Raw genomic sequence first — 14,074 nt, 5'->3', positions numbered from 1 at the left:
CTACGAAAAACCAAAATGCAATACTCCGCAGTGACCACTGGATGTCGGACCTATGCACAGCATGTGATTCTAAGCAGATTAACAAACATCAGAAACAGCGTTATTAATTGAAGCCACGCCCCCTAACCTGGGAGTGCACATAAGCATCTGTGCGCGCGCACCAGCGCGTGTGCACCAAGCGGAAGTACCTGCGAAATACCTCTTGGCCTCTTTGCCGCGCTTGTCGCGGCGTCGAGGCTTTGGAGCTCTTTGCGGTACTTTCCACCTGGCCCACTAGACAACATGCAGCCACGCACCTAGAATACAGATATGCCGTTAATGATAGGTAATAGAGTGGTGCGGGGAGAGAGGGTGCTTGTAACTCCTGTTGCACGTCAACGCACCCTCAGCATGGTATGTTCCACGTCGCGTAAAAACAGTGTTATCCCCGAATAATGTAAAGACATTCGAGCATTCTGGAAAGATGCCCATCATAAGAATGCCTTAGACATGGGTCCGGCGTCAGGGGAGGGAAGACCAATACTGGTGAAACAAACGAATGGCTCGCCTCCTCAAATTTCAACTCAAAACTTGCTACAAGTAGTGCAGGATTTAAATGTGCCACATGGCAATAACCCTTCCGGTGTTGCCCCAAGCATTAACCCAGACTCTTTAGTCGATCCAAATACTATATCAAGATGTGGCAACTATTGACTTAAATCCTGAGGATACAGTCTTTTCAGTGCAAACTTTGCCGGACAATTTGTCTAAATCTCCGTTGATGTTTGATACCCCGGATGTCACACACTGCAGTTCTGCATTAAGTATTTCATTCATCCATCCATCCGACACCCAGAAGAGTCCAAGCCCCGTCAGTAAAATCAAACAAACTGAATGTTAGTTCACAAAATGATAAGTGGCTTGAAGTTACACTCCAGGCCATGAATTTGGCCATACAATCTTTGGGTAAATTATATGGTTCCATAGAGGCCAAATTAAGTAATCAAGCAGAGCTGTTGGAAAATATGAGAATTTGGCAAAATAATGCGGGGCAGCTACTGAGCAGCAAATCATCCATTCCGCCAGCGTTGGAGCACCCAGAAGTAGCACAGGTGGCGGTAGCATGCCAAACAATGAAGTCAAGTGACTTGAAGTTTCCAGATAAATTTAAATATTAAAAAAAAAAGATCTACCCCGGTAATTCTGTGCATTGATAATGTCATTTATGATACGGGGGTAACTGTGCAGAATCCTCCAATGGTAGAGGAGTTAGCAAGGACAACACCATGCCTGCCCCATACTAATGCTCCGAAAATGGCATATACCATCTTCGAAGCAGGTAGAGTGGGACAATGAAAAAAAGAAAGAACATTCTTCCTGCTAAATTACCAAAAAAACCTAAAATCAGTGAAAAACTCTTCAGTGGGTTCTAAATCTAAGCAGTTCTTCAAGGCTATTAATTTGCCACAGAAGAGCGTTACAATTGCCTCAGAAGCAATTAAAAAAAAAATACAAGCAGCAATTGCTATTCAAGAACAATGGCTGATTGACAAATGATGGCTTGGAGCAAATGGACTATGCCCCTTTAGATGCTTAAGTGCAAGAGGTCAACAATAGAAACACAGGGAATTGCTCACAAATGGGACTTTCGAAATCAGTTGAAAGTTCCCAAGCGGCAAACATTGGCCTAGCTCTTGAAAGGGACAAAGCAGCAATTGTTAATCACAGGCTTGAGATACGAAAGGCCGTTGATGCCTATGTGGCCGGTCGGCGGATCACAAACCTTATAAGTTTGGACAGGGTCAAAGCACAGTCCTTTGCGGCCGAAGTATCCTGCAAAAGTTCGGCTATGCATAATCAAGCTGTTTTAAGGGGTCCTCCTCAAAAGCCCTTAACCAAATCAGTAAGCTGTACTGGAGAAGGGAGATCTCAGGTGACAAAATACACTCGAGAGCTGTTGCCTGTACCTCCGCAAGTGACTAGCGAGCCGTCTGCAGTCATAAGGAAAGATCAGGAAGTTAAATCAGAGAGTAGTGAGCTAAACAGCCATAGTGCAAATATGATGGTTGAAGTGCTGCAATGAATCGAGACTGCTTTGAGAAACCTATAATGCTAAAAAAAAAAAAAACTCTGCCTTTAGTGACGGTGGCAGGACGGACGAAAGTGTTCCACTTCCTTCCTCAACCACATCTGAGTGTAGACGATTGGCAATGCATTCCTTAACATTAGCTTGCCGCCCGCCTCCAAGTGTGCAATATGATCTTAATAGGAGGTCGGTCATGGCCATCTTCTCTGACGTTGCACAGTTGCAGGATATCATTTCATCTGACATCGAGTGTGTGGAGTTCACTCATGATGAGAATTTAAATTCAGTCCGACTTTGGTTGAACTCATGAGTTGTCCAAAATGTAATTTGGTCAGCTCGAAAGACTTTACAGGAGATGGGTTTTGACTTAAAAGTAGACCCAATGCCAGTGCCAAGTCTTCCCCCGAACAGGAAGTATAAGATACAACAAAAGTGGAAGACGCCCCAGAGCCATCTGCTCAACAATGATTGAAGCAATTTAGGGGGGTTGGACATGGTATTACTACAAGAAACGTGGCTCACCACTCCTCCAGTATGGGATAACCATGACATATACCTTAATCCTGCACACAAACCCTGGTCTGGCAGACCTTCCTCAGGTCTGCTAATTGCTATTAAAACCATGAAAGAAATGACATCTGAATTGTGGGCAATGCCAAATAACCACATGATAATGGTGAAGGTAATGATTCAAAAATCTGGGTAAGCTATTTTGAATATCTATTGGAATTCCATTGCAATAACGGATAATGTATTCTATAGAGATTTAACCATGTTATTAGATTTGGTTGAGCAGGAGCCCTCCGTGACCTTTGTAATATTAGCAGGGGACCTGAATATTAATTTCTGTGGGGAAAAGGCACGAGGTAACAAGGAAAGAATACATCGCTGGAATAGGTTAATCAAATACCGCAATCTTCACATGTTAAATGGTATGTTTACATCAGATATGCCGACCCATTCGACATGGAAGAGAGGTAATCTCCAGTCTGTAATTGATTACATAAATGTGAATGATACTATGTTACCATCCATACAATAAAGGTAGCAGGCACCCCTCTCTCGAAAGAACAAGGCATGATAACCTGTTCAGTGGTTATTAACCACATTGAGAGTTCGCAGCCATTGCCTTTTGCTCACTGTACCTTCACAGATGGGAAATATCCATTTGCATATCAGTCTTTGTCCCACCCACAAGGGCAGTCCAGCACCGAAATGCTATGGCAATTCCTCTCTGAACAAGAGTACCATCAGCAACCCCATACACGTGTTTCAGCCTTGTTGGGCATCATCAGTGAGGTGAAGCTGAGCCTCTCTAAGCACAGTGAGCAGGGAGTCCACGTCTGGTTGCCCCCAGGTAACCTAGGGTGACCAACCCCAAGTTCCTTTCAAAAATACAATAAAGGTAGCAGGCGCCCCTCTCTCGAAAGAACAAGGCATGATAACCTGTTCAGTGGTTATTAACCACATTGAGAGTTCGCAGCCATTGCCTTTTGCTCACTGTACCTTCACAGATGGGAAATATCCATTTGCATATCAGTCTTTGTCCCACCCACAAGGGCAGTCCAGCACCGAAATGCTATGGCAATTCCTCTCTGAACAAGAGTACCATCAGCAACCCCATACACGTGTTTCAGCCTTGTTGGGCATCATCAGTGAGGTGAAGCTGAGCCTCTCTAAGCACAGTGAGCAGGGAGTCCACGTCTGGTTGCCCCCAGGTAACCTAGGGTGACCAACCCCAAGTTCCTTTCAAAAATACAATAAAGGTAGCAGGCGCCCCTCTCTCGAAAGAACAAGGCATGATAACCTGTTCAGTGGTTATTAACCACATTGAGAGTTCGCAGCCATTGCCTTTTGCTCACTGTACCTTCACAGATGGGAAATATCCATTTGCATATCAGTCTTTGTCCCACCCACAAGGGCAGTCCAGCACCGAAATGCTATGGCAATTCCTCTCTGAACAAGAGTACCATCAGCAACCCCATACACATGTTTCAGCCTTGTTGGGCATCATCAGTGAGGTGAAGCTGAGCCTCTCTAAGCACAGTGAGCAGGGAGTCCACGTCTGGTTGCCCCCTGGTAACCTAGGGTGACCAACCCCAAGTTCCTTTCAAAAATACAATAAAGGTAGCAGGCGCCCCTCTCTCGAAAGAACAAGGCATGATAACCTGTTCAGTGGTTATTAACCACATTGAGAGTTCGCAGCCATTGCCTTTTGCTCACTGTACCTTCACAGATGGGAAATATCCATTTGCATATCAGTCTTTGTCCCACCCACAAGGGCAGTCCAGCACCGAAATGCTATGGCAATTCCTCTCTGAACAAGAGTACCATCAGCAACCCCATACACGTGTTTCAGCCTTGTTGGGCATCATCATTGAGGTGAAGCTGAGCCTCTCTAAGCACAGTGAGCAGGGAGTCCACGTCTGGTTGCCCCCAGGTAACCTAGGGTGACCAACCCCAAGTTCCTTTCAAAAATACAATAAAGGTAGCAGGCGCCCCTCTCTCGAAAGAACAAGGCATGATAACCTGTTCAGTGGTTATTAACCACATTGAGAGTTCGCAGCCATTGCCTTTTGCTCACTGTACCTTCACAGATGGGAAATATCCATTTGCATATCAGTCTTTGTCCCACCCACAAGGGCAGTCCAGCACCGAAATGCTATGGCAATTCCTCTCTGAACAAGAGTACCATCAGCAACCCCATACACGTGTTTCAGCCTTGTTGGGCATCATCAGTGAGGTGAAGCTGAGCCTCTCTAAGCACAGTGCTCACAAATGGGACTTTCGAAATCAGTTGAAAGTTCCCAAGCGGCAAACATTGGCCTAGCTCTTGAAAGGGACAAAGCAGCAATTGTTAATCACAGGCTTGAGATACGAAAGGCCGTTGATGCCTATGTGGCCGGTCGGCGGATCACAAACCTTATAAGTTTGGACAGGGTCAAAGCACAGTCCTTTGCGGCCGAAGTATCCTGCAAAAGTTCGGCTATGCATAATCAAGCTGTTTTAAGGGGTCCTCCTCAAAAGCCCTTAACCAAATCAGTAAGCTGTACTGGAGAAGGGAGATCTCAGGTGACAAAATACACTCGAGAGCTGTTGCCTGTACCTCCGCAAGTGACTAGCGAGCCGTCTGCAGTCATAAGGAAAGATCAGGAAGTTAAATCAGAGAGTAGTGAGCTAAACAGCCATAGTGCAAATATGATGGTTGAAGTGCTGCAATGAATCGAGACTGCTTTGAGAAACCTATAATGCTAAAAAAAAACAAAACTCTGCCTTTAGTGACGGTGGCAGGACGGACGAAAGTGTTCCACTTCCTTCCTCAACCACATCTGAGTGTAGACGATTGGCAATGCATTCCTTAACATTAGCTTGCCGCCCGCCTCCAAGTGTGCAATATGATCTTAATAGGAGGTCGGTCATGGCCATCTTCTCTGACGTTGCACAGTTGCAGGATATCATTTCATCTGACATCGAGTGTGTGGAGTTCACTCATGATGAGAATTTAAATTCAGTCCGACTTTGGTTGAACTCATGAGTTGTCCAAAATGTAATTTGGTCAGCTCGAAAGACTTTACAGGAGATGGGTTTTGACTTAAAAGTAGACCCAATGCCAGTGCCAAGTCTTCCCCCGAACAGGAAGTATAAGATACAACAAAAGTGGAAGACGCCCCAGAGCCATCTGCTCAACAATGATTGAAGCAATTTAGGGGGGTTGGACATGGTATTACTACAAGAAACGTGGCTCACCACTCCTCCAGTATGGGATAACCATGACATATACCTTAATCCTGCACACAAACCCTGGTCTGGCAGACCTTCCTCAGGTCTGCTAATTGCTATTAAAACCATGAAAGAAATGACATCTGAATTGTGGGCAATGCCAAATAACCACATGATAATGGTGAAGGTAATGATTCAAAAATCTGGGTAAGCTATTTTGAATATCTATTGGAATTCCATTGCAATAACGGATAATGTATTCTATAGAGATTTAACCATGTTATTAGATTTGGTTGAGCAGGAGCCCTCCGTGACCTTTGTAATATTAGCAGGGGACCTGAATATTAATTTCTGTGGGGAAAAGGCACGAGGTAACAAGGAAAGAATACATCGCTGGAATAGGTTAATCAAATACCGCAATCTTCACATGTTAAATGGTATGTTTACATCAGATATGCCGACCCATTCGACATGGAAGAGAGGTAATCTCCAGTCTGTAATTGATTACATAAATGTGAATGATACTATGTTACCATCCATATTGAACTTTGAGGTACGAGACTCCGAGCTAAGTGACCACAACATATTAGCGATGAAATGGGAAAGTGAAGATCAAAGCCCAGAGTGTGCTAAGGTGCAACAAGGAAGTTATGTACTTGTAAATCCAGGGCTGAATCGACTCTGATGGTCTGAGGAGGGTTTACAGCACTTAAATCAATATTTGAATAACTCACATAGTGAGAATAGTGGGAAAATGGGGTGCTTAGGGATAGAATACAGCAATACAACGCAGCTATTCTAACACACAAGGTCAAATTACATTTAAAAAAAAGGAAAAACCCCACTTTCACATATTCAATCAGGCTGTAAAGATGAGAAAAACACTATATTGTGCCGAATTGAGGCAAGTGGTTAAACACTCCTCTGACCAGAAGGCCATTCAGCTAAGGATGATTTTAAATAAGTATTGGATAAAAAAAATCAAGCTCGAATGTATCAAAATGATGGAGCCAACATGTTGAGCATCCTCGCTACTAAAAACACAGCGAAAATATAGAAATTATTAATCAGGTTGTAGTGGGCTCACAGATCACCATCCAATCCAATGCGGTAGATGAAAAAAGTTGGATACAATACGTAAACCCATCTGTATTCTGTTCCGGAGGAAGGTGCAAGTTTAGATTCATTGAAAAAATGTCATCTAAACTTTGATCAAGATGACCTATTATGTCTCATTAAAACAGCAAGTAACTCAAGGGCATCAGGCCCGGATGGGTTGTCGAATCCTATGTTAAAATCGCATCCTGACCTAAGGGTGAGCGCCAGTCCCTGAGTAGCTACCGACCAATCTCATTGCTAGACGTCCCGGGTAAGATCTATGGGAGGTTATTGCTAAAGGAATTAAATGCATGGATCACTGAGAAAAACTTAAAAGATCCATTCCAGTCGGTGTTTGTTAGAGGAATGGGGACAGTTCCAAACATATTATGTTTAAACATGATCAAAAATCAGTGCACTGCCCAAGGGAAAACGCTATATTTAGCGTTTATAGATTTCTGGGCAGCGTTCGATTCAATTGATCGGGTCACACTATACAATACAGTTTAAAAACATAACTGTCCACCATCTGCACTAGAACTAGTCATGCTACTTCATTCAAAAACAACTATGCAAGTGTGATTGACATATGAAGGCACCCTGTCTGCCCCAATAGCGACCAATAGGGGCTTGAAACAGGGGTGCGCATTAGCATCGTTCTTGTTAAATTTTTTCACATTGGACATGGGTGAAATTTTTGTCAACACCATCTGTGATGCACCGAAATTAGGACATCTGAAAAGACATCTTCTATATGCGGATGATCTGGTGATTTTATCCCAGACTCAGACTGGTTTACAAAATATGTTGAATGCTCTCGATAAATATGTCCAAGAAAACAATATGGTAATAAATATTACCAAATCACAGGTGGGAGTGGTAAGAATAGAACAACCCGTAGGGCAAACTCATATAGATGGAGGTTACAAAACACAGGTCTAATAGTGGCATCGCAATATAAATATCTAGGGATCATACTTTCAAACTGCAATAATCTAGGCTCACAAGCGGGAACTGCAATGTAAGCTACAGGCCTTAATTTCGCAAGCAAAGCTATTGGCCTATAGATTTGGTAAATACTCATTCAAACATGTACTCATATTTTTTCTAAAGAAAGTAACACCAATATTGACCTATGGCATGGAAACTTTCGTTCCTGAGAAGCGAGAGGAATGGGATAAGCTAGAGGCCAAATTTTGGAAAACAATTCTTGCACTTACCCAAATGAACCCTGCTAGCCTTGATATGCTATGAGTTGGGATCACTGAAAACTTGAAATTGCATATTTGTAATTGCCTGCTTTTGGGTGTGCATTCTAATATCTAAAGAGATTAATGTGACATTTGTTTTGGTTAACTAATTTGTTTTATCGAATAGCGTGTCATCTGTAAAGTCAGCTTTTTATTATTTTATTATGAATGTTTATGTGAATATTGCGAATATGTATGAATTTATATGAAAACTTGCATGAATCATATATTCTTTTGTTTTGTGATAAAATCATTTGAAAAGTTGTGTTCAACAACAAAACAAATTAAAAAAATAAAAAGTATTGTGAAAATCTTGTCACCCATTCTCTTTCAGACCACCCCTTAGCAAAGACCTGCTCTTTTTCTCCTTCATTATTCTGCTCACTCCATAGTATAGATTACCAGCCCTGCTCTGTTTGATGCACTGCTGCACATCCAGGATTGTAAGTGGTGTTGATCCACGTCAGGCGTACTTTGATGAAATAAACCACCCCATAACTACTTACTGATATATATTCAAATATTTCTTGGTTGACTTTTTACTAGAATAAGATCTATTCAGTGTACTATTTTGGGATGCAAGCTCTGGGACCATAGCTCGCCAGGCTTGAAAGACCACAAATGGCTCCTTGTTGCCAAGGGAATAACAATCAGAAGCAACTTTATTACTTTCCAAATGCCCGTACCAATTTTCATAAACAAAATCGTCCCTTCAAGACGGCTTGGATCCTCACAGGGTTAACAAGCAAACTACACCCAGGATAAAAAGACAAACACATGGGAGACTAAACACAGTAGTAGGTCTGAAACCCTGGAATGACATCACCACAGTCCTATAAACAGAGTATAAAGTTTGACAAGAATGCAAAAATCTAGCTGCACTAAAGAAGATCAAACTCAGATATGCCCATTTACAATAACCAAATAACCCACCCTCTCCCCATGATTCCTATCCTTGACTCTGCCGCACTTACAACTTATGACTAGCATTTCCACTGCACAGCCATATTTACCCATTACCTGATGACTTTAAATCGGCTAACATTGGCAATGCGAAAGTTCACCCGACTTGTACCTAGGTGAATTTGTTATAGGTTTTTTGTAATATGAATAACCTGCAAGAACTAGAATTGCAACTCACAGTACCTTAGCAAAAACATCACCCACAATTAGGAATGCAAAAGTCAGCTCACGTCTCTGACACCCACTGTAACTAAGACTTCATGGGCAAGTTACCTCAACCCATGCTACCCATTCCTTGCATCCTCTTTGGTGGATGGAAACACAGGCTGGTGTGCCACCGAGGTCATATGAACTGAGCATTCTTAAGCATGCTGAAAGAAAGTCTGGACAGTTACTGAAGAACAGGATATGTCTCCAGAATAGTGTTAGACCAGGCTAAGTGCAGGGATAGAGCTCTTACCAGCACCTCACACAGAAGAGATCGACTTCTATCAGGCAATGAGGTATGTGGCTTGTGGACCCAGACATGCTTTTTTTTGGAGTCCTTAGGTAACACTAGCCAAAAGGCAGTACATTCTGATGGAGTCATGCCTTACAGATCAGGGATGTGATTGAGCTGCTCTAAGAAACACGATTTGCATTAAAGCATGTACCATTTCTTCTACTTGTATGGTGCTCCGCTCCTTTTCAGCTATTTACACCCAATAGAAATCAACTACATACATAGATTTACGTTAAGTTCACCATCTTGAAATTCCATAGGAAGACTTTAATTTTAATGTCCCTTCTGCATAGCATAAGGCAGTGGTGGGGGGGGCTTTAAAACTGATTATACAAAAGCCCTTTATGCTGTAGCAGTCAGCATATCAGGTGCAATGACTCCAGCTGCTTCAGAATGCAGCGGTTTTCTGTTGTGTGGATTGAAGTAAGGGGACCTGTGTCAGACATACGTTGCTCTCTGTATTGGCTTGCAATGGGGGACTGTATGAATTTTTTGATCCTGTGCCCTATTCTTCAGTGATCAATTGCCCTGGTTCCGCCAGTACCTGCTGGATAATTAATTACTGCCATATGTGCCCTCTTGTGCTTTATAATTGGCCAGTCAAATCTTTTTGTAGGCCCTCTGTGCTAACTTGACACACAATTCTCTGAGCTTACAGAATAATCTTCCACAGAAAGCTAGCTCCATATCTGATGTTATGATGGTCTGCAGGGCAGTAACATCTATTTCTTTAGGAAAATTACTTTTCTGTCTTTTCTGTTCCCCAACAATTTCATGTCCTGATCGCCCCACAGGCAATTTAATTTGTGGAGTTTGCATTTCACCGGTACAAAAAGTAAATTGTCTCAGGACAATAGCTCAAGGGAAATGCGCTCGCTTTGGAAGGAAGACGACGCTGAGCAACACAGATTCGATCCCCGGGTCTGTGCATAGAAACCTCCGGGTATTAAGAGCATTATAAATAACCAATCACTTGAATCACTTGAAATCCCCCAACTTGCAGACATAACGGAAGATAGCTACCACTTCAGATTACCTACGCTCGCCAACTGAAATCTAGAAATTCCTTTATGGATGTTTTGGGACAAAAATTTGCAAACTTGGATGCCCTTCCACGGGGGCATGCCACACCTAGGACCCATAAGACTTGGCATGATACCTTATGAAGAGGACCAGCTCTGTGAATAGGATATCTGGAATTCAAGCCTTAATCCATAGTCTGTGTGTTTGCCTGGGAAGGTTTGAATCAGGTGACCATCCTTATTGGGTGGGCACTAAAAGATTGAATGTGGTAGGGGACCCAATTGGAAGATGAACACATTCCATTTCAGGACTGCTATATGATTGAGGTTTCTGCACCAGACCTTTGCCTATTGGAAGGATGCATCCCGAAGCAGCTGGAAGAAGCATCACCCAAGGAAGCCAAAGGAGGCGCTGCTGAGGCATCTGTCTGAATCTGCAACCGAAGCTCAAGGGCCGCTGGGCTCTGGGACAAACAGTCTCCAGCCACCCAGATGGAACAGAATTTGCGTTCTGCCCTGTCCTCCCCGCCCACAACCCAGTAGATCAGCTGGGCTACTCACCTGCAGTATTCCATACTCTGAGAAAAGATTACCCTGCACGGCACCTCTTGTTGCTGGATGAGCGACCACACTAAAGGACTAGTAATGAGTATAATCTGTGATCTACAGTTGCTCAACGTTACAGACTTCACTCTGTGGGTCTCCAAGGAAACCCAGTCATATGTACCTTTTTTGAATCGCTGAAGCACCACTTGTATCACTGGTCTGAGGAAACTAAACTCTGACATACTGAGTTAGCTGGACCATAAACAATCTCTAATTTATCTCTGTAAACCTCAGCTATCATTCAGGGCCTTTGTGAACCCTCCCTGCATAGGGGGCATCCCCTGCAGACCCTGCGTCTTCCTCGTTCTACTGACACTTGTGCTGATACTGGAAACTTCAACAACTCCCATTCTCCATAACCGGGAGGCATTCCGGTTGTCTTTGACCCCTCAGGTTAAGCCTGAGCTAAGCTTTTTTCTCTCCATGACTTGTGTTGTCTCTAGAAAATGTGACCGCTTTCTTATTGGCTGTCACAACTGGATAACATTGGGTTTCCCTCCATTTGAAAACCTCATCACTTGTTTTTTGGACTCAAAAACAATATATCCTCAAAAGAATTCTAATGACGTTAGCAGAAGTCATTGCCCTAAACTCCATACGTAAACATTTACTATATTTTCATCTCTATGTCAATTATATATAAAGAGTTATTTTCACAGATATATAATCTGTACAGTCCATTATTTTGTTGCTATTGTGTACTGCACTGTTATAGCACTCTGCTCTGCTCCCCTCCTAAGAGTAAAGCCCTGACTTCTCTGCTACCCCGGGGACAGTCGGGCATCTGAGGAGACACCCTAAAACCTAGTTGATCACTCTTTCTTTGCCCTACACATGGGGTTTAGGCCAATCCTCCTAACATCTGGTGTCAGAGTGGGAGCAAGGCGGTAAAATGGCACAGTGTGCAGAAACAACATACAAAAACTATCAACAAAATAGTCTATGGCACCGAAAAAAAAAAGCACAACCTAAGGGTCAGATGCACTGGCGTATAAGAGAGTGAGAAGGACAAGGGATGTATTGTGCCCTGGACGTGCAGATTTTCAAGGACCTGCAGCAGTCTCTGATCTGCCACACCTTGGCACAACTTTGCATTAATGCACTGTTCTGATGTTCTGTATCCATTTAATTACTTGTCTGATGTTTGACATTCTGCAAGCAAATTCTTTTTTCTGTTGACAGCCCACAAACACACCTGCTATGGCGTTGCATAACATAATAATAGATAATGACATAGGTTAGGCTGTTGACTATCCTACCAACTGATGAAGAGACTATGTGGATGTTAAGTGCTGAAGCGTCCTACCCATAATTCACTGCTACCAGCCCTCACCTGTCACCGACAACCATTAAAAGTGCTCTGTGAACTTGAACAGTATGAGTACATTTCAATGAGTAGCGATTACAGATGAACAGCCCAATGGGAGAGATTTAAGCAATGACAGACATTTACCTTTGCAGTGTCAGCTTCTTTGAAAATCATGTATGGCTCTGCACATTCACCAATATCTCCTTGTTGAAGTACCTTTTCCAGCTGTAAAAAAAAAAACAGGTTATTAATCAGGTCTAAACTACATATGTTAAACATACAACACGTTTTCATTAAATACAAGTTAAAAGGCATGCCCATACACAGACAGCCAATGTATATCTCTCTGACACAATTTAGGTCTCACAGTTCTGCACCTTCAGACAATAGTAAATACCAGAAGAGGCCTCTGCATGCATAAGCTTGCATCAAAGTGCCTTTTTGCTCTCAATCATGGCTGTTTACACCAATTATCTTTCCTGAAACAAGCAAAAGCATCCTTTCTTTGATCCGTCCAGCAAAGGAGAGCAGAATACACAGTCTGTCAGATCAAAGCAGAAATAGCCTTAATGGTACATATAAGAACAAGGGGTTCAGTGGAGCGCAGTCACGATACCATAGGTGGGGAGTTCGACATGAGCGGCAGGGACCACTCAGACGTAAGCAAGCATTAGTTCTGGTCTTTATGCATGCTCATTAGCAGTGCAAAAAGTAACAGCAGTAATGCGAAGGACACATAAAACACACCCGAATTTGTAACAGAAATTGCATCTAAATAAACATCAAGATGAGGCGAAAATGCATGAAACTAGAAAAAGAATTCGGGATGAATGAGTATCGATTAGATAGGGTCTATACGTTTCAGTCCAAATAGGATGACCACAATAGTGGATCACGTTCCTGTTAGGACAGTTTCTCTGAAGTCCAACTAAGGGCTTAGAAAAACCATTCAACTGAGACAGTACAAGGCTCCAATCTTAGCATGAGGCTGTACCACCTGAGTTCATGATAGCGTTGGCATGGGGCATGGTTACCTCCTTACCGGGTACCGGGTCCGGGTTCCTCAAATGAGGACTTACCGGGCCATTCCAACCTTGGAGGACCCGGTAATTCCTCATTTGAAGAACCCGGACCCGGTACATCCCCATTCCCATTCGAGCCCCTATAGGGCTCGAATGGGAATGGGGAGGGAGCCAACAACGGGCCTGTTGATAACAGGCCTGTTAGCTCCCTGGTCTACTAGAGGGACCCGCTAAGGGCGCCATTTGTGGGACCCGCGAGCAGACTCGTAATAGGGTGGTAAGGGGTTAACGGCGCCGGCACCATTACCGGCGCCATTAACCCCTTACCGCCCAGCTCGTAATGACCCCCATAGACTGAGTTAAGAAATAACTCAGTAACTTGTTTTGGGATGGCACACAGCTAACACAAGGTAAGCAAACCCTATATACTTTTTTAAGGGGCTATCAGCAACTTAAAGGTAAGTATAACCTTTGGCAGACTTATTCTGAACAGGCTAAAAGCAAGTCAGGCGAAGCA

At 43.2% G+C, this 14,074-nt stretch overlaps 1 protein-coding gene across 14 annotated transcripts in view; it reads right to left on the bottom strand.

The window, feature by feature from the left end:
* Window positions 1-14,074, bottom strand: part of DOCK7 (dedicator of cytokinesis 7) — a 1,498,361-nt gene that overhangs the window by 1,033,120 nt on the left and 451,167 nt on the right. For all 14 annotated transcript variants that reach the window (XM_069642017.1, XM_069642019.1, XM_069642018.1 and 11 more), the window contains exon 10: window positions 12,680-12,760. In XM_069642017.1, coding sequence (XP_069498118.1) covers window positions 12,680-12,760 — 81 coding nt within the window. The remainder of the gene's footprint in view (window positions 1-12,679; window positions 12,761-14,074) is intronic.

Source organism: Ambystoma mexicanum, chromosome 1q (assembly GCF_040938575.1).
Source record: "Ambystoma mexicanum isolate Mex_15411 chromosome 1q, UKY_AmexF1_1, whole genome shotgun sequence".
In the NCBI taxonomy this organism is placed as follows: Eukaryota; Metazoa; Chordata; class Amphibia; order Caudata; family Ambystomatidae; genus Ambystoma; species Ambystoma mexicanum.
The sequence above is the reverse complement of the archived record's forward strand: the minus strand, read 5'-3'. Positions and strand labels throughout refer to the sequence as shown.